Source organism: Littorina saxatilis, linkage group LG1 (assembly GCF_037325665.1).
Source record: "Littorina saxatilis isolate snail1 linkage group LG1, US_GU_Lsax_2.0, whole genome shotgun sequence".
In the NCBI taxonomy this organism is placed as follows: domain Eukaryota; kingdom Metazoa; phylum Mollusca; class Gastropoda; order Littorinimorpha; family Littorinidae; genus Littorina; species Littorina saxatilis.
In genome coordinates, this window is record NC_090245.1 from 18,609,152 (window position 1) to 18,634,423 (window position 25,272).

General features: G+C 40.0%; 1 protein-coding gene across 2 annotated transcripts; it reads right to left on the bottom strand.

Annotated features, from left to right (window-relative positions):
* Positions 1–8,046: 8,046 nt before the first annotated feature.
* LOC138963768 (uncharacterized) lies at positions 8,047–25,192 on the bottom strand. 2 transcript variants are annotated; one of them, XM_070335629.1, is made up of 12 exons: positions 24,929–25,192; positions 22,616–22,693; positions 21,296–21,450; positions 19,775–19,925; positions 18,410–18,487; positions 17,857–18,019; positions 17,438–17,508; positions 14,960–15,019; positions 13,796–13,852; positions 13,241–13,297; positions 12,465–12,521; positions 8,047–10,694 (listed from the first exon to the last, which is right to left on the bottom strand). In XM_070335629.1, exons 2-12 carry the CDS (start codon positions 22,662–22,664, stop codon positions 10,339–10,341), a joined length of 1,254 nt encoding a protein of 417 aa, XP_070191730.1. In that variant the 5' UTR covers positions 22,665–22,693; positions 24,929–25,192; the 3' UTR covers positions 8,047–10,338. The 2 variants fall into 2 exon arrangements, with proteins under 2 accessions (XP_070191730.1, XP_070191721.1); XM_070335620.1 differs by lacking the exon at positions 24,929–25,192 and having other exon boundaries at positions 22,616–23,441.
* Positions 25,193–25,272: the final 80 nt, after the last annotated feature.

Here is a 25,272-nt window from a genome sequence, read left to right on the forward strand (position 1 = left end):
TGTTTGATTTGCCTCATATCTGTGTGTGTGGGTGCGTGTGTATGTGTGTGTGTATGTTCATTAAAAACTGGAATCGGACATGAACCTAGACAGATGATTAATGATTACACTCAAAGTACAACACTTCATACATTTACATTAACCCTGCAACCAAAGAACAAAAAAGACAGTGTTTCAGAGCAGGTAGTTGACATGACATTTTTAGTGTTGCAAGGAAAGTTTAGAATTCCAGGAGGCGATTCACCTTGCATTCAGTTGGCTCCTAGTGCGTATAGGACTCAGGGACCGCACTTCAGTTTGGGAGCCCTGTAATTGTACCACGGACACGAATAGAGACCCCACCTCCTCCCCATTACTCTACGCTCGCCTCCTTAACCCCATCCAATGTAATTTGTGATTCGACAAAATTTTGAGGACGTTTTTGTCATTTAAATAATAATAATGCATGATATGTATAAAGTGCATGTGTCCAGGGTTTAATCCTACTCAAAGCGCTGTACAGTCATTGGAAAAATACAACATAACATTATTTACAGTGCAGTCACACGACATATCAATGAATAACACAATACAGCACTATAAAACATCACACGCACGGAAACACATCATGTACACGCACTATAAAATACACATTGCACAATCAAAAACATTCGCGGCACTCACGCGGTGAAGAACTATGTACAGTTCATTGAGTCAAAATTGAGCATCAGGAACGGACCTGACTTGAAAGTGTATTTTATGGTTTGTGGAAAAGGTGGTTTTGTTATATTTAGTCAAGTTTTGACTAAATATTTTAACATCGAGGGGGAATCGAAACGAGGGTCGTGGTGTATGTGCGTGTGTGTGTGTGTCTGTGTGTGTGTGTAGAGCGATTCAGACTAAACTACTGGACCGATCTTTATGAAATTTGACATGAGAGTTCCTGGGTATGAAATCCCCGAACGTTTTTTTCAGTTTTTTGATAAATGTCTTTGATGACGTCATATCCGGCTTTTCGTGAAAGTTGAGGCGGCACTGTCACGCCCTCATTTTTCAACCAAATTGGTTCAAATTTTGGTCAAGTAATCTTCGACGAAGCCCGGACTTCGGTATTGCATTTCAGCTTGGTGGCTTAAAAATTAATTAATGACTTTGGTCATTAAAAATCTGAAAATTGTAAAAAAAAATAAAAATGTATAAAACGATCCAAATTTACGTTTATCTTATTCTCCATCATTTGCTGATTCCAAAAACATATAAATATGTTATATTCGGATTAAAAACAAGCTCTGAAAATTAAATATATAAAAATTATTATCAAAATTAAATTGTCCAAATCAATTTAAAAACACTTTCATCTTATTCCTTGTCGGTTCCTGATTCCAAAAACATATAGATATGATATGTTTGGATTAAAAACACGCTCAGAAAGTTAAAACAAAGAGAGGTACAGAAAAGCGTGCTATCCTTCTTAGCGCAACTACTACCCCGCTCTTCTTGTCAATTTCACTGCCTTTGCCATGAGCGGTGGACTGACGATGCTACGAGTATACGGTCTTGCTGAAAAATGGCATTGCGTTCAGTTTCATTCTGTGAGTTCGACAGCTACTTGACTAAATATTGTATTTTCGCCTTACGCGACTTGTTTGATCTGTGACAGGGAAGAGCAACTGCGGAGTTTAGCGGGCAGTGCGGAATTCCAAACAGCAGGGGCTTGATAATTACATGATTTCTTTCCGTACGTTTACAGTTAAAAGTTTGGTACTTCGAGGAGCTTTTCAAAGCTGGACCTGGGAGAGCGAGAGGGTTCGTAAATTTCAGTACTGAGGATAGGTATGGGGGGGGGGGGGGGGGGGGGAGCCAATTGAGCTTTATGAGAAGAGGTGTGGCGCGATGTGTTATGTGCTTACGAAGCACACCTCTATCAGCACAATTCTGAACCCGCACAACCGCGAGTTCCAATGGGGAGCCTGTAACGTGCCCCGTACGCCAGTACTGTCTGCGCATTTCGTCATTACGCCCCGAAGATGACAGTGCGCCGTTGGACCAAATTGTACATGTCCATGTAATCATAGTGTTCAAACAATCCACTAGCTTCAGAGTTGAGAAGACGGTTAGCAAAGATGAAAAAAGCGGTGTGCCTTCTTCTTGGGACCTTGTATTTCTAATACCGTAAAATCCCTAGCAAACGCCCAGTATCATCTAGAAACGCCCCCCCCCACCCCCACGTTTGGTCAAAATTTGTGCAGAGGGGTCACTACCTAGCAAACGCCCACCCCGTTTTTTTGTTTTGTGTGTGTGTTGTTTTTAACAGAAAAAGGTACCTGATTCTATTGTAATAGTGGGTATTTTCTTTATTTACAAAATATATACAGTCCCAAAAGAAACCAACATTGATTTGAAATGTGAGACAGCCTCAACATCTGACATGGTTGTATACATTTTTGTTTCTTGTGAAAATGTGATGAGACGTTATCTTGCTAAGGGGTGTATACCTAGCAAACGCCCACCTCCTACTTTTACCCGAAATATGTGCAGAGGGGGGGGGGGGGGGGTTGTGTGGGGCGTTTGCTAAGGATTTTACGGGTATAGGTCTATGGTAAGAACTAGCCCAATCCCATTTCAAGACCTGGCTGATTATTATGTTTGCCGGCGTGACTTAAATTTACTCATTGGAAGAACGTATCCTAGACGAGTGGTCTAGAATCACCCTTGACTTTGCAGACCGACCTTATCATCAGTTTTGCCCAGAAATATCATAGTTTAGACACACTGACAGGATCAATGGTTTGTCACGGATGAAGTGTTTTGCCCCATGCCTGCTAAGTATGACACTAGTATTAGGTATTTCTAATAATATGCTGACTGTTAGGAAATGATACCAGACATGTCGAGGAAATTATATCCAAATGAGCCGGTGTCACGAACTGAAAACTCTGCCTGAACAATTCTTCTCATTGCGGTCAATGCGCATGCGCTAACATGGGAGATTAATCAGGTCGTGAACAACCTAACCGTCCCGGCCTAACCCTAACCCTAACCCTAACCCTAACCCTAGGGTTAGGCACATATTTTACGACAAAAGGAGGCCGGGGATCTGCAAGTCAAACCCACTATTTGAAAAGATCCTCTGGATACATTTAACACTAACAAACCAGGATCTAGAACCTATGCATAGTTGAGACACAGTGCCTTCGAATGTGGTGCGTCCCAGGATGGGACGATGGCAATACTTGCCAAATTCAACTCACAAGAAACGGAATGTATACCTCCTAGTGCGCGCGTCCCGGGACTCCCACTTTTAAATTTTAGAGGTTCCATGGACCCCCACTGCAGTATTTTAGAGGGTCACAAGGGTCCAAACGCCGAACAGTCCGTCAGTGTACTTATAAAAACATTGTGGTCACGTGTAGTGACTCAGTTGAACTGCGAAGTGTTGATTGCAGTCTGAAAATGATATATACGGACGGTACGCACGATAAAGGAAATTAAGCTCTTTTAATATCTAGTGCGTCCAGGGACCCCCTCCCGCATATATTTCTAGTAGGGCCTACGTGTTTTTGGCTTCTAGTGCGTATAGGACGCAGGGACGCGCGCTATGGCATAGGGAACCCTGATGTACACTAATAGTGCCGAGTTCACTGATATATGCCGCTTTTGTTGTAAAATATGTGCAATGCTGTGTTTGTATAACACTTTTGGGGTAAATTAAACATAGTTCTAACGGATAGCCTGAATAGTTACGTGAAAACACGCGGGGTGAAGTAACGAATAAATTAAACTGAATGCAATGGCGGAATGGGAAAAGAGCCAAATTGTCATTTAAATTTTTTTTTTTTATAAAATGAGTTCTTTGTGCCATCTAATAGAACTAAGGAAGATAAGAAGCATGCACAAAACAGATTCATTCCATCTTTTTTTCTTTAGCAGATATCACGCTTTTGAATGCGAAGAGCCTGGCAGTCTGGACTATAGTATCGGGTTTCTTTAAATTCAACAAACAAGATGCGGGATTTAGGCCTACAATAAATGTGCTTCACTGTCGATATGCTTTTCTTGTGGTAAAATATGTGTAATGCTGTGCTTGTAGAACACTTTTGGAGTATATTAAACATAGTTCTAACGGATAGAATAGTTGTGAAAACACGCGGGAACCGGCATCAGTGACGGCATGGGAAAATAGCCCAAATGTCATATTATGACAAAATGAGATATGTGTATGCCATCTGATAAAACTAAGGAAGACGAGAAACACGCAAAATAACGCAAATTCATTCGATCTTTTGTTTATATATATATATATATATATATATATACTTCAGCGGCTTATCGCTGTGCGGAATGCTGGCAAACGCTACTGATACGCACTCCGAGTAATTCAGTGATTCACATGGTATACAACCGTTTCTAGTGTGTAATCTTTTCTTCTTCATTGAAGCTTTGAAACGGTTCATGGCACTGAAGAAGAAAAAGACCAATAATTGTGACCTTTGTCCTGTCATTATAATGCCACTGTATCACAGTATTCAAGGCAACGACATTTGATAGTGGTATTATAGGCTACCTTGACATCGCCTCCTGGAATTCTAAACTTTCCTTGCAACACTAAAACACTAAAAATGTCATGTCAACTACCTGCTCTGAAACACTGTCTTTATTGTTCTTTGGTTGCAGGGTTATAGTAATGTAAATGTATGAAGTGTTGTACTTTGAGTGTAATCATTAATCATCTGTCGTAGGTTCATGTCCGATTCCACAGTTTTTATGAACATACACACACACATACACACGCACCCACACATACAGATATGAGGCAAATCAAACATGTGGAAAGACATTTTGTATTGAAGAGTCACATGGTGACTTTCAAAACTGAAAATCAACAACAAAATCTGGGCAAATTGATAAGGTCTGCAAAGTCAAATGTAAAAAGAACATTTGGACTGTAAATAAAAAACGCTCGCGCTGGACCCGAGTACTCTTCAGACATTCACACACACACACGAGACTCACGCACACGCACACAAACAGTAACACTGACACATGTACACAAAATGAACACACACACACACACACACACACACACACACACACACACACACACACACACCGCGCGAGAGAAAAAGACTACAGGGAGGCATTGACGTCAAAGACTTTCGACCGTGACGTAATTACGTCACTATTCTTGGTTTACGGTACCATTCGGCGGCTTTGCTACGAGTATGCCATAGTCTGGTTGGCTGAGACCTTGCACCGTTCTATCAGACTGCCTGGCTGGCTGTTGCACCGCGAATTCCTCCCACCGCCAAGTCGTTTTTTTGTGGTTTATTTCGCATTTAGGTCCCAGGTAACATTATGAAGTTTTAATACGATCAATCGGACCTATTATCAAGTTAGTGTATCAACTTTTGAACGAACTGCGCCCAGTAGTTTCACAGCAATAAGCTGTTAAGTCGAGACAGACAGACAGATAGATAGACAGACACACACACAATTAAAGTCTGTTGGACCCTAGTACTGCTTACTCGGGGATAAAACTTCTATTTAACAAATCTTCCAATTCAGTCCGAAATGTTCGACCAAGCCAGCAATACCAAAATATATGGGATCATATTATTTCACAAACAAATTACATTGGATTGGGTTAAGAAGGTGAGGGTAGTAATGGGGTGGAGGTGGGGTCTCTATTCGTGTCCGTGGTACAATTACAGGGCTCCCGAACTGAAGTGCGGTCCCTGCGTCATATACGCACCAGGAGCCAATATCACCATACTAGAATGTCTTGGAGGGGGCCCCGGGACGCATTATACCTTTAAAGAACGGGTCCAGGGACACATTACATTTCCGTTATCCTGCCAACCACAGGTACTGTCGCTCGTCGTCAATTAGTCTTGCCAGTGCAAGCACATGGACACACTTATGTCTCTGTAAGTATGCATCATGCATTTGGAATCTGACATGTTGGCAACATTAAAATAGAAAGAACAGGAAGTCAAGTTGAAAGTGTGTGTGGGTGTGTGTGAGTGTATTACTGTGTGCGTGTGTTCCATCTAAGAAGGTAGGGGAAGGGCTCCTAATATGGACCGGCTCCTAATATGGACCACCTCTTGATCTGACAAACTAACGGCGCTAGAGCGCTAAAAACAATTTCATTCGCTGTATTTACCCTCTCTGAATAAGTTGCACATGTCAAAACAGTTGCAGAAACGCAAACCTCAAAACCGTTAGGCTTTTTCTCTTTTTTCACTTTTGGCAGCGTTCACTCTAAATTTGACGCCTAAAACGGACTCGTTTCTGTCCACAGCCAAAGCTTTTATCACACAAAAATTGCTATATATGACAGCTAAGACCGTATTTGTTACATTTTTAGCAGTTTTGACCCCGAGTTTCTACTGCAAACAAAAACTAATAACAAAATTTCAAAGTATGTGTGAGTCCCCTAATATGGACCACCTTCAACAAATCGAAGAAAATAAAAGCTAAAGGCTATTTTCATTAATTCATTAAGAAGCTTGCTGAAAACAACCTATAACTAGCCCTCGAGTTTTCAAAAAAATATATCAAATTGTCTTCTTTTTGTGGAAGTTGATAATTTCACTTATTTTCACTCTGTTTTTGATATGCTTCTTTAGTTTCCTGGTGTGCTTCAAATAATGCTCCCATCAACCCGAAACAGATAAATCTAAAGCATATTTGAATTAGTCTGACATGCACAATAAGTTGTATCATGTTATTTTGAAGTATAGGGGGCTTTTGACAGTGATTTGTGAAGGCCGCTTCACTGGTCCATATTAGGAGCCTGGGCGCCTAATATGGACCATTTGTGATTTTTTCTGTATTTAATTTTTGCTAAATGTCTATCAAAGCTATTTCACTCTAACTAGGCCTAACGGTTCACTTAAGAGAGAAGGACTACCAAACACAAAATGAAACTTCTTCGCAAGAAAACAAGCTAGTTATTAGCATGAAACAAAAAGTGGTTCATATTAGGAGCCCTTCCCCTATAGTTGATGTATTCTATTAGAATATTCTGATGAATAGTCACTTCATTTCACACTATTCGCGATCACAATGTGTATTAAGTGTATCGGGCGCTCGCCTTGTTGATTGGAACTCTCTAAAACTCCTCTAAGGCCGCCCATAGACCCTCTTAACATTGAAGATGGGCGTCCGAGGGAAGCCCTGAATTATGTGGTAGCATTATAAGGCCACTTCAAGGCGAGTTCAGTTTTTTTTTCTCTCCATTCAGCGACTGGTTTTATCGCCTGTGTATGCGTCCCTCAGGAAATGTACATTTGGGCGTTCTTAAGTTTGTTTCTCCTTGATTAGAACTTAATTCTTTGACCAGTTACGACATGTTTGCAGAGATGATGGATCTTGTGCGAGACGTTTTAGAATGAACGTGAATCCTAATAACCTGGTGAGATCACTCAATGTGAATGCCAGGAGAAATTGATAGTGGTAATATACCTTGACATCGCCTCCTAGAATTCTAAACTTTCCTTGCAATACTAAAACACTAAAAATGTCATGTCAACTACCTGCTCTGAAACACTGTCTTTATTGTTCTTTGGTTGCAGGGTTAATGTAAATGTATGAAGTGTTGTACTTTGAGTGTAATCATTAATCATCTGTCGTAGGTTCATGTCCGATTCCACAGTTTTTATGAACATACTCACACACATACACACGCACCCACACACACAGATTTGAGGCAAATCAAACATGTGGTAAGACATTTTGTATTGAAGAGTCACATGGTGACTTTCAAAAAAAATCAACAACAAAAAAATCTGGGCAAATTGATATCGATAAGGTCTGCAAAGTCAAATGTAAAAAGAACATTTGGACTGTATATAAAACTTCTATTTAACAAATATTCAAATTCAATCCGAAATGTTTGACCAAGCCGGCAATACCAAAATATATGGGATATTAATTAATAATAATAATAATAACAATTACTTATATACAGGCATGGGAATTGAAAATTGTAAAAAAGGCGGAAAATTTATAACTGAAGACGCGAAGCGTCAAGTCGACGGCGCGAAGCGCCTAGTCTTACTAGGGGGGTCCGGGGGCATGCTCCCCCGGACAAATTTTTCTCCAAAGAACCCAGATGGTGCAATCTGGTGTCATCTGAGCTCCAAGTTTGCCATCAAATTCTGTTTTTAGAATCAGAGTTTTTAGTACAAAAATGTACCAATTTTTGCTTTTTTGAAGAACAAAAATATATACATGTATTATATGGTTTAAATTTGTAAAAAAAAAATTGATCTGTTGAGACAAACAGGAAAATGTAACTTGTAACACAATCTGTGCAATCTGGTTTACTTTCAAACATAAAAGTTCAATAACTGAGGCGGGCGGTAGCAGTGCGTGAACAAAGTACGGAAAGTTTTCGCGGGCTTTTGCGCAAAGGCCAAAGTAACCGGTGCCTTTTTTGTGTGCCTCCCCCCTTTATTTTTTCGGCGGACACTTTTGCATTTTCGGCGGAACAAAAAAAAATTTGTTTGGCGGACAATTCCCATGCCTGTATATAGCGCGTAAACCTCGTGGTGACAAACCCAGAGCGCTCTACACTTACATAATCATAATACAAACAAGGAAAGAGAACTAAATCCGAATAAATTCAAACATGGTCACACACACGCACGCACACACACACGCACACACACACGCACACACACACACACACGCGCGCGCACACACACACATACAATCTTTCTTTCGTCATTGTCAATGTTCAGGTAACCCGCAATGTCATTCTATGTACGCATACGTTATACTAGTACAACACACACAGGCACATGCACATCTTCACGAACGCCACACTTTAGTAGATAATACACGTGGCAGCGCCAATGACTCACCGATCATGGGATTATTTCATTTCCATTTATACAAAAGACATAAGTGGACCATCAAAAATCTATGAGTATGAACCAAAACATTGTAGATCTTGGCTGACACATATCAGCACCAGGTTTTTCATAAAAGCCTTGATCATGGAAAAATGAAAATTAACTCACTTCGTTTTAAGGTATCTACAGTAAACAATGTTCTGAGAAAAGAACAAAATCAGTAAGGAATACCTACACTGCAAACAATGCAATGAAATGTATGATAACATGTACATAATTGTTTGCATAGTTTGTCAATACAAAAAATTCGAATTAAGGTACCCACACATCATCACTACATCACATCACCAGTAGGAGCATGTTCATGATCCTTCAATCACATTCCTCACCACTCTCACTCATAGTACTAGTGTTAGCAGTGATGACACCACTGCCACATGTATCGCGACAGGGATCCTGATATTTTGATAACCTTTATTTCAAGCCACTTTCAAGCCGTTGTGCGCCGATACTGATCCTCTGCGCATGCTCAGGAGATAAACCGCGCCGTAGACACATGGTAAACCCGAGTGAGGTGGCTTGAAATAGTGTTATCAAGATCCCTGGAGTGATTTTTGCTTATTTGAATCCAATGTATCAGTATAAAGAAAATGCATATCAATATATAATACATATTAATTATTACACAACCTATGAGCAGAAGAGAATCCAATTTCTCTCTCAGTATTGTGGGTTCCTCACTGACACAAACTATCTTCACGCTCATTTTACACACATTTAATAGTAATATCATCCATGCTACTTGATGAAATGAAGGTGACAAAGCAAAAAGTGAAATATATGCACAAACATAATGGTGTCAAAGAGGACATTCTTTTTCTGTCATAAATGTTCAAAATTCAATCCTCGTCCTGGGAGTCTGCTGCATCTTTGTGAACCTCATATCTGTGTGATAAATATATCACGCATTCACATCGGCCAGTAGATCAACAGCCTATAGGCGCTGCATCCACCTTTCACGGCCTATTATTCCAAGTCACACGGGTATTTTGGTGGACATTTTTATCTACGCCTATACAATTTTGCCAGGAAAGACCCTTTTGTCAATCGTGGGATCTTTAACGTGCATACCGCAATGTAGTGTACACGAAGATCATACTACCAATACTACAAAAACACAATATACAGTCGGTCTCTTAGGTAAAACTGGGAAAAGCAGCTTCGACATTTAAACACTGCAACTGGAAGATCATCTAACAATGCATACTGCTTTACAATATGCATTTATGTATAAATATAGTTAAAGAACATCGAGTTAATAGGAATTAGAGCTTTCTTGACACTGCACGATGAGGAAAGGATGAAAAAGAGAATGAAAAGTGGTTGTTGCATCATTTTCACTTCATAACCACTGACACTGATAGTCCTAATCTTTGGGAAATTGGAACTCTATCAGAACTCTGAGAGTTTAGGGAGTCATGAAATTAGATGAAATTTACACAGTGTCAAAAGCGACTTTGCTCCTGAACTTCTTTCTCTCGTTAAATATTTTGCTCCTTACCAAGCTGACTTTTTGTTTTTTTTCAAGTGGAATACCACAAAAAACATCGTGCACTGTCAAGAAAGCTTGAATTTCTTTGATGCCAGGCAATGATCCTGTCACACCTCTCCCAGTCTTCTGTATGTCACTTTTGAAATATGACTCAACCTTTTTTGTGTCCACAGCTTCCCATTGGTAGTATGATCTTTTTCGAGACCCACTTTCCCCTGCAGTCGTAGAATCTGAAGTTCTGTTGTCGGATTCCTGTGATCGGCTCTGCAATCCCAAAGGGTGAAGAAGTTCCCCAATATCTGAAAAAAAATCCCACAATTACACTGACAGCAAACCACTAATGATCCAAGTCATCTAATATGTTGCATTGAAAAGATCAATACCAACTAATTTACTGTTTTTGGTCACTTCCACATTTACAGAATTAGCCTTTTTCCTAAGCATAATTGTGCGATACAAAAGGAAAAAATAACAGTTCAAGATGTTGTGATAACTTCAATGCAGAAGAAGAACTGTTAACCCGTGATTTGTAAAAATGTAAAAATTGTTACAAATCACGGGGCGCGCCTCGCGATTTGTAACAATTTTTACAAATCACGTTTTTGCGCCCGATATTTTCTTGTCATCTCCAAAGTCAAGGGACAAAAACGAAATCCCTTGACTTTTGGGGTAGCGTGACTGTTAATTTTAAGATTTTTTTTTTTTCATTATATAGGATGTCCCATTGTTGGGAAATTCCGGTCGCTTCCTCCCAGTGGAAAGCTAGCAGTCACAGCGTCGCACTACCCCAAAGGCAAGGGATCTATTAGTCCCGTTTCGCCGTTATCCCAATTCGCCCCCATCCCATTTTGGCGACATTTCTCAGGCCAAGTGTCATTTTACCACCATATCATGTACCATTAACTCCACATCCCATTTTGGCGCAATCCCGTTTTGCCGTGAGCCCATTTCGCCCCCATCCCATTTTTGCGACATTTTACAGGCCAAGTGTCATGTTACCACCATGTCATGTACCATTAGCTCCACATCCCATTTTGGCGCAATCCCATTTCGCCGTTATCCCATTTTGCCCCCATCCCATTTTCGCGACATTTCACAGGCCAAGTGTCATTTTACCACCGTGTCATACCACTAGCGCCACATTCCATGTTGTCGCCATGCCGTTTTGCCGTCATCCCATTTCGCCGCCATCCCTATTTCGCGACATTTTGGATTGTGGCAAAATTGGGATTTGGCGAAAACGGAATGTCTTCCTAGTTGAATAACGCAGTATAGTAGTATAGTGAGGCTTGACAAGAAGAATAAATAAAAAAAATGTGATGGCGGCCAAATGGGATGGTGTCAAAATGGGATGTTGCGCAATTGTTATGACACGGTAGTAAAATGACGCTTGGCTTGTGAAATGTCGCGACAATGGGATGGGGGCGAAATGGAATGCGGTGAAACGGCATGGCGGCCAAATGGGATATGGTGTCAAAATGGGATGTCGCGCTATTGTTATGACATGTTAGTAAAATGACGTTTGGCTTGTGAAATGTCGCGAAAATGGGATGGGGCAAAAAATGGGACGGCGGCAAAATGGGATTGCACCAAAATGGGATGTGGAACTAAAACCACCCCCACCACTCAGCGTAGAGGCTCTAAACAAGAAAAATAATAATAATAAAAGGCATGCATTACTTTGTGGAATGCGATATTTTTTCATTTTTACATTTTTACAAATCGCGGTTTTAGGTTCGACGTGATTTGTAAAATATTTTTACATTTTTACAAATCACGGGTTAACAAGAACTAATAGAATACAGAGGAAAATGGCACCACCCGAGCAAAAGTTTCAAAAGAAAATGTTAGTGTTTCTGGCAGCAAATCGGAAAGAGTGAACTGCCAAGCAGTTGCATTGCCTGTGACAAAATTGTATTATTAAATTCCCAATGAAAAGCCCTCCTTTTTTCTACCAATTTTTGGGGGCATTTTCAAGAAATAGTTGGAGGCTTTACAGTACAAGTATATGCCTTCTACAATATCCACTGTACATGTATTTAGATTTTCATGCAACACAATCTCCCTACCTGTAGCCTCAGTCAGCAGTGCATGATCTACCTCAGCTGCATCAGTAGTTGCTTCATCTGCAAAGTAACATCAAGGAAACATGTTTTACTATAAGGAATCAGACAAGTTTGTCTTAACGAAGTCACAGAATGCCAGCTGGATAAATACATATTGCACTACAAAGCACGTGTATAGCTTGACTGCTTCAAGACAGCTTGCACTACGTGTACATAATTAGGAATCCTATCAATTCCATGACAATATTTATGAAAGAAACAGAATTCTGTACAAACACAAGTGCCGATTGAAAACTTCAAGTGATCAGCAAGCCATCCGGCGCAGTTCGTGGCTCCTATAGTTTTTTATAATTTTTTTTTATAAATGGTATTGTATTTCATGATTCCTGCATAGCAATTAGCATACACATCAGATTTAATGTTTTTCCAGATTGCATGCAGAAGTAAAGGCGATCAGAGGCGTGGAACATGCTCCAGATGTTGTAAAAAGCTTGTGCAAAGTAAAAAGGTCTTACTATTCCAGACTGTTATTTCTGGAAAACATCTATTTGGAGACTAACCACGACTCCAACAAAACAGATGGTTTTATAAATTAGTGACAATTTTCTATTTTCCTCACTTTCTACTAACTAGCTATTAAAATAACTTCAACACGTACACAACAGATTAAGTGTAGTTCACAATGAGAAATAAATAATATGTACACCAGGGAACATACTCCTTACAGACACACGTACACCAATATAACTATACAAAAAAAGAAGCAACAAAACACAAACCTCTGTTGTCGGATTCCTGCGATCGGCTCTGCAAAGTGTGAAGAAGTTCCCCAATATCTGAAAAAATCCCACAATTACACCTACAGCAAACCACTGATGATCCAAGCCATCTAATAATTATGTTGCATTGAAAAGATCAATACCAATTAATTTACTGTTTTAGGTCACTGCCACATCTACAGAATTAGCCTTCTTCCTAAGCATAATTGTGCGATACAAAAGGAAAAAAACCAGTTCAAGACGTTGTGATAACTTCTATGTAGTACAAGAACTAATAGAATACAGATGAAAATGACACCACCTGAGCGAAAGTTAAAAAAACAAAAAAACCTGTTGTGTTTCTAGCAGCAAATAGGAAAGAGTGAACTGCCAAGCAGTTGCATTGCCTGTGACAAAATTATATCCTTTAATTCCCAATGAAAAGCCCTCCTTTTTTCTACCCATTTTTTGGGGGCATTTTCAAGAATTAGTTGTAGGCTTTACAGTGCAAGTATATGCCTTCTACAATATCTGTTGTACATGTATTTAGATTTTCATGCAACACAATCTCCCTACCTGTAGCCTCAGTCAGCATTGCATGACTTATCTCAGCTGCATCAGTAGTTGCTTCTTCTGCAAAGTAACATCAAGGAAACATGTTTTACTATAAGGAATCAGACAAGTTTGTCTTAATGAAGTCACAGAATGCCAGCTGGATAAATACATATTGCACTACAAAGCATGTGTATAGCTTGACTGCTTCAAGACAGCTTGCACTACGTGTACATAATTAGGAATCCTATCAATTCCATGACAATATTTATGAAAAAAACAGAATTCTGTACAAACACAAGTGCCGTATGAAAACTTCAAGTGATCAGCAAGCCATCCGGCGCAGTTCGTGGCTCCTATAGTTTTTTATAATTTTTTTTTATAAATGGTATTGTATTTCATGATTCCTGCATAGCAATTAGCATACACATCAGATTTAATGTTTGTCCAGATTGCAGAAGTAAAGGCGATCAGAGGCGTGGAACATGCTCCAGATGTTGTAAAAAGCTTGTGCAAGGTAAAAAGGTCTTACTATTCCAGACTGTTATTTCTTTATCGCGGAATTGGTCACGCACTGCTAAACTGCAGATGAAAATCTGCCTAAATGGTTTTCAGATTCAAGGTAAGGTTCGATTCTATAGTTTTGTTCTACCGGTTCCTCAGTACAAAACTCCCCCCCTCCTCTCTCTCTCTCTCTCTAAATAAATAAATATTTATTAAGAGAGAGAGAGAGAGAGAGAGAGAGAGAGAGAGAGAGAGAGAGAGAGAGAGAGAGAGAAGAAGAAGAATTGCTAATACTGACACTGAAAATGCAGAAGCCCGCTTATAAGGTAGTTGGGCTTGGGTTACTCCTTACATCTGAGAGCTCTGTAATAAGGAACCTCGGTTATAAGGAGTAAAAAATTCGTCCCAGAGCGCTCCTTATAAGCGGGCCCGACTGTATTCTGCAGAAAAGTCTACTCTTTCGTTGACTGTTGGCCATAATTGGTAGTTGCATTGTGTGCAAATCCTTGTACAATTGTTTGCTAAGGGTACACTTTTAACATAACTTATCTAAGGCTCAAGAGTTTATACACCAAATCTGATATATAATTATGCTGTTTGCATTATCTTTTCTGCATACATTTTCAAACTTACAGTAACCAACTCTTCTTTGCCACCTAACTCATCACACATACAAACACCTACCTCCTGTTATGAACGCTTCTTCCTGAAGTGTTGTTATGTTGGCAGCAGCATTTGCTTCTTCTGAAAATAATACACAATATACATGTTACATCTCTTTCGGTGCACATATCCACACAATAACTCCATGTACCAAGAACTAATTGGTATGCCGTCCTGACTAAACACAGGAAAAGGATGTGTGTCAACGTTTTGTAGTAATCTTCATTCTGAAATCATGAATAATGATGTCCACAGTTTCTTCAACCAATACAAAAATTAGAACTGTCAGTATTGACATTCTGTTAATTAAAAAGAAGAAACAAGGAACAAGTCGCGTAAGGTGAAATTACTACATTTAGTCAAGCTGTGGAACCCACAGAATGAAACTGAACGCACTGCATTTTTTCACAATGACCGTAGTCCGCCGCTTGTGCATAACGGAGTGAAACTGACGAGCCTGTTCAGCGCGTTAGTGGTTTTGCTGTGCTGCATATCACGCTTTTCTGTACCTCTCTTCGTTTTAACTTTCTGAGCGTGTTTTTATTCCAAACATATCATATCTATATGTTTTTGGAATCAGGAACCGACAAGGAATAAGATGAAATTGTTTTTAAATCGATTTTGGAAATTTAATTTTGATCATAATTTTTATATTTTTAATTTTCAGAGCTTGTTTTTAATCCAAATATTTATATGTTTTTGGAATCAGGAAATGATGTAGAATAAGATAAACGTAAATTTGGATCGGTTTATATAAAAACAAAAATTATTACAATTTTCAGATTTTTAATGACCAAAGTCATTAATTAGTTTTTAAGCCAACAAGCTGAAATGCAATACTGAAGTCCGGCCTTCGTCGAAGATTGCTTTACAAAAATGTCAATCAATTTGATTGAAAAATGAGTGTGTGACAGTGCCGCCTCAACTTTTACCAAAAGACGGATATGACGTCATGAAAAGTATTTATCGAAAAAACGAAAAAAGTGTCCGGGGATATCATTCCCAGGAACTCTCATGTCAAATTTCATAAAGATCGGTCCAGTAGTTTGGTCTACACACACACACACACGCACAGACACACGCACATACACCACGACCCTCGTCTCGATTCCCCCTCTATGTTAAAACATTTAGTCAACACTTGACTAAATGTAAAAATGAAAAGCATAAGATTAGGATAAGATTTCTTATAATCCTGTGAGGTTACCCTCATGGAAATCTGAACTGTTTTCACATGGAAAAGCAAGTTGCCTTTAAGTACATTTATTTTTCTTACATGCATGTTTTTATATTTCCAAGCCCTGATACTTTCGCTGTAAATTTAGCTCCTTTATGATGCGCATATGTGCACACAAGATTATATGGACACGACGAGAGTCTGCATGGAGTAGACTCATAATGTCATATAAATCCTTCCTCAAACATGGGTATTAGATGCACGCCGATAGAGATAACTGGTTTAGAAACAAGCGCAGCTACCGATTGAGCTATTTCCCTGCCTCTGGAGTAATCATAAAGACACAACTGAGAAAAATATTAACTTAATTGACAACAGTGTGACCATGATGTAAAAATGAATACTCCACATACACATTGTTTGTTTTTGTTCTTCTTCTGCTGTTGTTGAAGGCACAGTACGTCTCCCGTAAACCATCACAGATACTGTCAGGCTTTTACACACAGTACAAATACCCTTTCATTTACACACTCACTGCTTTTGAACATCCGAGGTGCCCTACGTAAAAAGCGAGCAATTTTAAAAGAATGATTTTTGCTGATTGTCTGTTAACAAAATCGAACGGTGCGTTTTGGCGCTAGACCTAACTTAAAATCTAAATAACAAATTGACAGCTTGTTACACAAACATTCTCAAATCATAAAAGAATTTTTCATCAAGACAAGATTAGTACAATTAAAAGTTTTGAAAGTTTGAAAAAAGAAAAGCCCGGAAACGTGTAACACAAAACATCTTTCTCGAAGCAGACGACGGTTCTGCATAGTACCAGTTCCTTTGAACAGTCGTAAGCCATCGCTAGAGTTCTTGTGAATTGCAGCCCTCTGTTGTGTTTGGATTTAGAGGTACATAATAACGTGCTATTGCAGATAAGCTTACAGCGAGTCGCATTGGAAATCACAAACTGACGACTACATTGTGAAAAAAGGCAAACTGGATCACACGGGTTCACAATGCCTATGGGGTAAGATAAACCACACAAAAATAAATTCTTTGAAATTAGCTCGCTCTTTACGGAGGGCACCTAAGATGTTTTAAAGCGGTGAGTGTTTAAATGAAAGGGTGTTTGTACTGTGTGTAAAAGCCTGACAGTATCTGTGATGGTTACGGGAGGCTTACTGTGCCTTAAAGTAAAGAAAAGTTTTGCTCGTTAAAGCAAGTTACCCAGGCCGTCAGCTGACATCCTACAGGCAGCAAAAGAGTTAAACTTTTCCACACAAAAAAGGTACTTGTCACTTGCACAAAGAACACTAAACCTTCCATACCTTTTTCTTGTCCATATATACGTAGCAACCCGCTGACTCCAGGCACAGCAGGCTCAACGGAGTCAACAGCACTGTAGCAGAAATTTAGCCATTTTCAGTTTACCGATAATACGTTACATTTACAGGAAAAGACACAGTATGTAGGAATACCTTAATTCTTCAAACATTGACGCTTAAATTAATACATTCCACAAGAAAAAGTATAAATCTAACAGTCAAATACAAAGTGCTTTCCTTGTGTTCCGCTACCTAAATGCTTCTAGTGGTTTTCCTTCTTCAAAGTAATGGCTAAAGGGGCTACACAATATGCCTTTTATACCTTCTGACAAACAAACACAGTACCACTCTTAAGTGCATTGTACTCCAAGACATTTTCAGGTATGTACCAAACTGAAAATGGAAGACAATGCATCACATACCATTTCTCCAAAGTAATGGTTGCATTTAGCAAGGCCAGTAGATCTTTTTTCCCCATGGAGCTGGGGTCGCGCACATTTACGCCTTCAGGCCAGCCATGCGCTTTGACCTCCTTCTTGTGGACTTCCTTGTAAGGGAAACAGCTCCCCATTCCAGGACAGGCCCCTGAAACAACATAAAGTACATCAATCCAAACAGCTGAAAGATAAATATATACACTCTTCAAGATTATTTTGTGTTTGTTGCTCTCATGTCAACATGTCAGCTTTATTGTGATCCAGATTACAACTTACTCTGATGTGTATGTTATGCAGCATGCGCTTAATCGTTTTCTTTCAATAATATAAACATCAGAGCCACAAATTGCCACCAATGGCTTGCTGATCAGTGGAAGTGTTCACACGTGTGTTTTCCTAAACTCCCATGACCTAAAGCTAAACCCACGTAATCTTGAGTGATCATTAAGAGCCAGTAATAATTTCCGCAAGAAATTGTGAACTACGATGAACTCGCGTGTTGGTGGTGAGTGGGTCGGGGTATAAGAAAAAGTCTTACTTGTGGCAAGGTTCAAATGTGCTCGAACCTTTTCCCTCATGAGGCTAGGTGGCAGAGCTGTTGTCACCTTGCATGTATCTGCAACGTGAAAGAAAAATAACATGAACATTTACAACTGGTGCACACACCAGAATGAGTTTGGGATTTACCCCCAAAATACACAGCAATTCTAATTATTTTCTCAGCAGGTGTTGGAACATAAACAGCATTGCTAACCTGCTGGACAGCTGCATCAGTTTAATTTAACAGAATATATATTAACTTGGAACCAGGTATACAGCTGGAAAACATATAAGATTTTTATCCCCCAGAGGGATAAATTGTAATGAATGATGCCAGTTCTGTGAGCAATGTAGCTGTCTTGATGAACTACCTAAATATATCAACACTATCACAGTTTGCTTCATAAAGAAAGTAACAATTTGACCCAACAATTAAAACAAATGATAAAAGGCACATCAAGCACCATCTTTTTTTTCCTCATAATAATTTGAAGTTGATTAAAGGCACAGTAAGCCTCCCGTAAACCATCACAGAGCTCCCCGAGCGTCTACATACAGTACAAGCATACTTCCATTTGAACGCTCACCGAACGGGAACATCCTGGCTGCTTTCTGTCGAGCGTGAGAAATTTTCAAAGAATTTATTTTCGTGGACTTAGCTTTTACCAATAATGGCGCCTCGTTTTGGTGCTGGCTGTTATGAATATTCAATACCGGAAATCACGCCCGGACAGTAAGCCTCCCGTAAACTACTGTCAGGCTTTTATAGTACACACAGTACAAACACCCTTCCATTTGAACGCTCACCAAACGGGAACATCCTAGGTGCCCTACGTAAAGAGCGAGCAATTTTTAAATAATTAATTTTGCAGATTGTCAAAAATGAGTTACTTCCCTTCGCGTCTCATTCAGAAAAGCCCGGAAGCAGGGTCACGCAAGGGTCGTAGCAGACGACGGTTTATCAGTACATATCGCCGTTCCTCTCAACAGTCAAAAGCCATCGCTAGAGTTCTTGTGAACCACAGCCGTTTGTTTCGTGCATAAAAACGTGCTATTGTAGATAAGCTCACATCGAGTCGCATTCAAATGACTAACTGACGACTACATTGTGAAAAAGGGAAACTGGATCACACGGGTTCACGATGGCTCAGGGGTAAGATAAACCACGCAAAAATAAATTCTTTGAAAATTGTTCGCTCTTTACGGAGGGCACCTAGGATGTTCTCAATCGGTGAGTGTTTAAATGAAAGGGTGTTTGTACTGTGTGTAAGAGCCTGACCATATCTGTGATGGTTTACGGGAGGCTTACTGTGCCTTTAACATAAACACAAACACAGTGAAATGCTGATAATTATATTCTTACAGGCTGAGGCTATTTCTCTGCTGAGAATTCTGGAATCCTTGAGGACTTTGAAAATGGCCCCGTCACCATACATTTCGCACGCTGGATTGGCCTTCTCCCTGTCATACAGGAAGACGCAAGTGTCCAATCCAGCGTTCTTGAAGTCAACTAACTGGGGAAAAGAAAGAAATAATCACGTATGAAGACATCAATAACACTGTGTATTCAGCACGTCCCTGTTCTTTGTTTCTTACACATGCACACTCATACATGGTCAATTGTATCAAAAATTGAGCATCACAAGTTTTCACAGCATTCTCTTCTTTTCAGATTGAGTTTTTTTCTGTTTTATCCAACAATATAGCTATTCTGATGAACACGTGGGGGAATTCGGGGGCTGTGATTGGATGGTATCTCCCGATCATCAAAGCATATTGCTGCCATTTTCCGCAATATCCAAAAGCATATTGAGTAAAATGGCCGACGCATGGTTCCGGTTTACACATCTGTACCACGCGGCGATGTTTCTATCGAAAACAGCATACACTGACAACTTAAAAAGCTGTTTCAACAACTGTGTTGTGAAATCGAATGCACTTGGAGTCAGTTTTTCTTCCAAAGTCAGAAAGCGTGTAGCTGCCGAAGTCGGCCATTTTCCGCAATATCCAAAAGCATATTGAGTAAAATGGCCGACGCATGGTTTCGGTTTACACATCTGTACCACGTGGCGATGTTTCTATCGACAACAGCATACACTGACAACTTAAAAAGCTGGCAGTTTCAACAACTGTGTTGTGAAATCGAATGCACTTGGAGTCAGTTTTTCTTCCAAAGTCAGAAAGCGTGTAGCGGTGTGCATGTCTGCGCGAACATGATGTGCGTAAGAAGTTCGTCTGCTATCAAAACCTGAGATCAACGCATCGACGCAAAAACTGTCATTTTGTAAGTTTGGAACAACGAATCAAGGTCATAACAGCTATATAATCGCTATTATGTTTTCAGCGTAGCAATAGGGTCCGATATTTAGACTCGAACAAGTATAATGCGACTCGTCTTCGACTCGTCGCATTATACTTGTCTCGTCTAAATATCGGACCCTATTGCTACGCTGAAAACACAATAGCTGTTACTGGTATTTATGCATGGTCAACATGACAGGAAAACTACAATCACTCATAGGCGCTGACAACTTGGATACCCTGCTTTTCCACATAATCACAGAGGTAAAGGAAGCTTCCACTTTACAGTTACAGTACAGGGATGATCAAATCCCCCCCCCCTTTTTTTTTTAAATATTGTTTCTTTTCTTAAGGAACAACCTTTCCTGGTACCAAAATGCATGAAAATAATACCTTTTTTTTTCTTTTTTTAGAAACCGGATTCTCTGGTTTTATAAGTTTTCAAAAAATGGATTTCCATTGAGAACGGGAAAGGTGTTAGCCCTGTAGGCGTTTGCAATGGTCTCCATGGAAGTTGCACTTACTGAAATTTGTTAGCAATCTGTTTCGTGCAATCCACATCTGAAACGTAAAAATACTTTACCACACTCCGAAGCTTGTCTCTCAGCTTGTTGTGGTCTGCCTTGCTTGACGCATTCATTGCAGCAGCCTTCACCCTGCACGCTTCTTTTTCCTCAGGGGAAGCATTCTTCCACCTTGATCCACCCTCTTTGAAGGTTTCAGCGCGGGAGCCTTGAGCTAAAACATAGTGTTGAACAATGAATCAATGGTTCTTGACAATATCAACGTTGTTATCTATTTATGTTGTGTCTGTAATATAACTGCAGTTCACTCATACTTGTCATTGTTTTAACACGGAATTCTACTTTATCTACGTACATATATATATTCTCTCCCAAAAAAGAAACTTGACACAGGTAAACATTGATTTTTGTCAAATAATTATGTTAGAGGAAAGCACCAAAATTAAGTTTGAAATTTGTCAGTTGCATTGTTGCAAACCATTAAACCACAAAAAGAATATAATAAAACCGATACTTTACTGGGTGGTCGCCCTTTTATTGAATTGCAAAAATCTTCTCTGCACAAAAATTATGTGCATGGCGCCGTGATGTTTTTGCCTCTGTCTAAGCCTCAAGTGGCAGAGATGAGAAAGCCATATCAACCGCAATTCTGTGACCCCGCGCCTGCAATTAAGGTGCGGAAAATGCCACGACTGACTAAAGCCCAGTGCCATAATGCTATTGTCCGGTTGCAAGCAGGTACAACTAATGAAGATGTTGCAAGGCATGTTGGTGTGTCCCAACAAACTGTATGTGCATGAATGGAGCTTTTTAAATGCCACTTAAAGTGTACTGGACAGACCAAGGTCAGGCCGACCTAGAGTTACCACACCGGCTCAGGATCGGTATTTCAGGGTGAGACAGCTCCGTGAACGGTTCACAATACCGCTACGCAGATTCCGGGGGTGCCTCTCCCAAAAAGGAAACTTGAAAAAAGAACATCATGGCGCCATGCACATGGTTTTTGTGAAGAAAATATTTATGCAATTCAATAAAAGGGAGACCACCCAGTAAAGTATCGGTTCAATTATGTTCTTTTTGTGGTTTAAAGTCAATAGCCCGGCGGAAATTTTGCTGGCCCGGTACGTACCACAGTTGATCTGCAGTGTTTAAATGTCTTTAAAACTGAATACTACAACCAAAAGGGTTGATTTGACTAGAATTGTCATTGGCCAGCCGAGGATGTGAACATCCCTAGACACGTAAATTTTTTTTTTTAAAAAGTCAGCGCCTTTTGGTTTTAGACACCTGATGATTTATAGCAGCTTCGGTTGACAAGCTGATTGCTTATAAACTTCATTTTTATCCACAAAAAAATAAAGAAATAAAAAAATTCATACCGTTCTTTAATTGACTAGACATAAACACATGGAATGCATGATGGGGCATCTTGACAGCTTTTTTTATCTGCAGGCAATCTGAAACACAAAGTGACACACAATGTATACTTATCAATTTTTTTAATCTACATACGTGAGAGAGACACCCGTGAGATAATAATCGTTCAAATCACACGTGTGTATATCATGTAAATGAGGTCATGTCAAGCAAGTCTGGCAGGGACCTGTTTTTCCACTGCTTATGATGCCAAAGTCACCGAGACAAACATTATTATAGAAACACAAATTGCGCTCGCTTATTACCCTCGATGAATCTTTAGAACTAACACGTCACGCCACACTTTCAGAGTGACGTTTCTTTGCTTTGACGTAATAGATTGCACGAGGCTTTAGAAGAGATCGAGGTTCTAAAACAAGCGTCTTCAATTTAGCTGCCTCGAATGCAGGACATTTTCAGTAAAATACACGTAAGTACAGTATGTAGGATAAACAGAATACTACATGGCATGCTGTTCCGTACCAGATTTACACTCGTTGCTTTTTCAAATAGTGAACAGCTCGCTTTCGCTCGCAGTTCAATATTTAAAAAAACAACTCATGTAAATCTGGTACGACACAGCAAGCCATGTAGTATTCTCTATATATCATATATTTATACTGAAGAACTTTTACGTCAACAACGGCAAGAGATTTGTTTGTTTGCTTAACGTCCAGCCGACCTCGAAGGGCCATATCAGGGCGGTGCTGCTTTGACATTTAACGTGCGCCACACACAAGACAGAAGTCGCAGCACAGGCTTCATGTCTCACCCAGTCACATTATTCTGACACCGACAGGGATGTTCCTTGGATTTTGTCCTTATAGGACAAATGTCCTAGCCTTGCTGAAAGTATAGGACATTTGTCCTGAACTGTAAAAAACAATCGGTCATTTCACGTGGAAAGAAATAAGCCGTCCACATCCTCCTTTGGTACACACACACTGTGACACACACCAGAGAGAGAAATATATTGTAATTGTATTCCAAACTTGCCTTCTTCTAGTTCTTGTGTGTGTGTGTCTCTGTGTGTGTGTGTGTGTGTTTTAAATTGAGTACATACCGATTTACTGGAACTTAGGGAAATATGTCAAACTGAACCTGGAATCAGCACTCTCTTACACACATCATACAAAAACAAAGCAAAGACACATGAAACACAAATTAAATCAAAACAGCATATAGTGTCCGGTTTCAATTTCTTCGCAGGCGGCATGATCGCATTCGCAGTTTCTAGAATCTATACAACCGGAAGTTGAACTTTCGGAAATTCTTAAACTGCGCGGTCTTCAAACGGCGAAGTTACTAAACCAAACAACAGAAGACGTTGCCGATTCGGAGATTAGGAGACGTATCATCTGATGCCTGATCTAAATAAACGGATCAATGTTGCCATGTCCGACGTGGCAATAAAACGATCGGTCAGTGTCCGTCTCTGACATAAACTTATCGGACATTTGTCCGCCAGAGACACAAGGTACCGGTCATTAGACCAAGGTATCCGGCCCAGGGCCGAGGGCCGACCCCTGGGAACATCACTGTCCTAGCATACACTAACCCCATAATGCCAGACGCCAGGCGGAGCAGCCACTAGATTGCCAATTTTAAAGTCTTAGGTATGACCCGGCCGGGGTTCGAACCCACGAGCTCCCGATCACGGGGCGGACGCCTTACCACTAGGCCAACCGTGCCGGTTACGGCAAGAGATATTTCAGCAAAGTGAGTGTATCACTATGAGTCTATCAATCACACTCATAGTCCAGGATAAACGTTATTGAAGATTAGAGTTGAAGACTTTTTTTTATGCACTCCCCCAGTGTGGTTCCTGTTAAGTGGGAAAGAAAGGGTCTATGTCAAACAAAAGTGGGTTGATATCCTGTAGGTACATTTCTAGACCAGTGTTTCTTTAAAAAAAAAGTCAAATTAAGGCATGACATGCTTGTGGCTAGGCGCTCACAGAGAAAACAGTTACGTATTTATACCTCTTCAGAGAGCATCTCGTACGTGATTTGGAGGGTCAAAGGGTATTATACCCTTAATTCTACGTGATGTGGAACCCTGGACTGATGTAGAAAAGCATGTCAGACTCAAGACTCATCATACTCATACTAGTATTAGTTTTACTAGTCAAGATCGGAATAGAAGATTAGAACATACACGGGTTTTCATTACCTCGACGCAGCAACTAAACCGGCCCTTGTAAAAACAATAGCTACATACAGAATTAAACTCTGACACATCAATCAATCGAATTGCAAAGATTTAAACAAACTTACTGTGAGTGTGAATCCGTCGAGACGTTTCTTGTGGAAAACTCGCGCCTTGAAACGGGCATATGGAGTGATCTCCCTTTGGTCTACCACACAGGACTCTTTCGAAAAAGAATAATAAGGCACCCTGCTTTTCACATTTCAGATTGCGATTCGATTTCTACGTAGAAGATAGTTAAAAAGTCTGACAGCTGTGTCAACTTACCCTGTGTTTATGTTTTGAGTTAAATAAACGAAATAGGTTTAAAAATATCAAATTTCAATCGGAGATGGGGGGGGGGGGGGGGGCAGGGGCAGGCTACTCAGTGAGGCTTTGCAAAAATTACCTCCCCTTTTTAGCTCTGTAAAAG

Excerpts from the sequence above, each read along its gene's own strand:
- LOC138963768 (XM_070335629.1), bottom strand. The coding sequence starts at position 22,664 with ATGCCCCATCATGCATTCCATGTGTTTATGTCTAGTCAATTAAAGAAC. Across the intron at positions 21,451-22,615 it reads GTCTAGTCAATTAAAGAACG|CTCAAGGCTCCCGCGCTGAA; the intron begins GTATGAATTTTT and ends ACTATGTTTTAG. Across the intron at positions 13,853-14,959 it reads AGAAGCGTTCATAACAGGAG|AAGAAGCAACTACTGATGCA; the intron begins GTAGGTGTTTGT and ends GTTACTTTGCAG.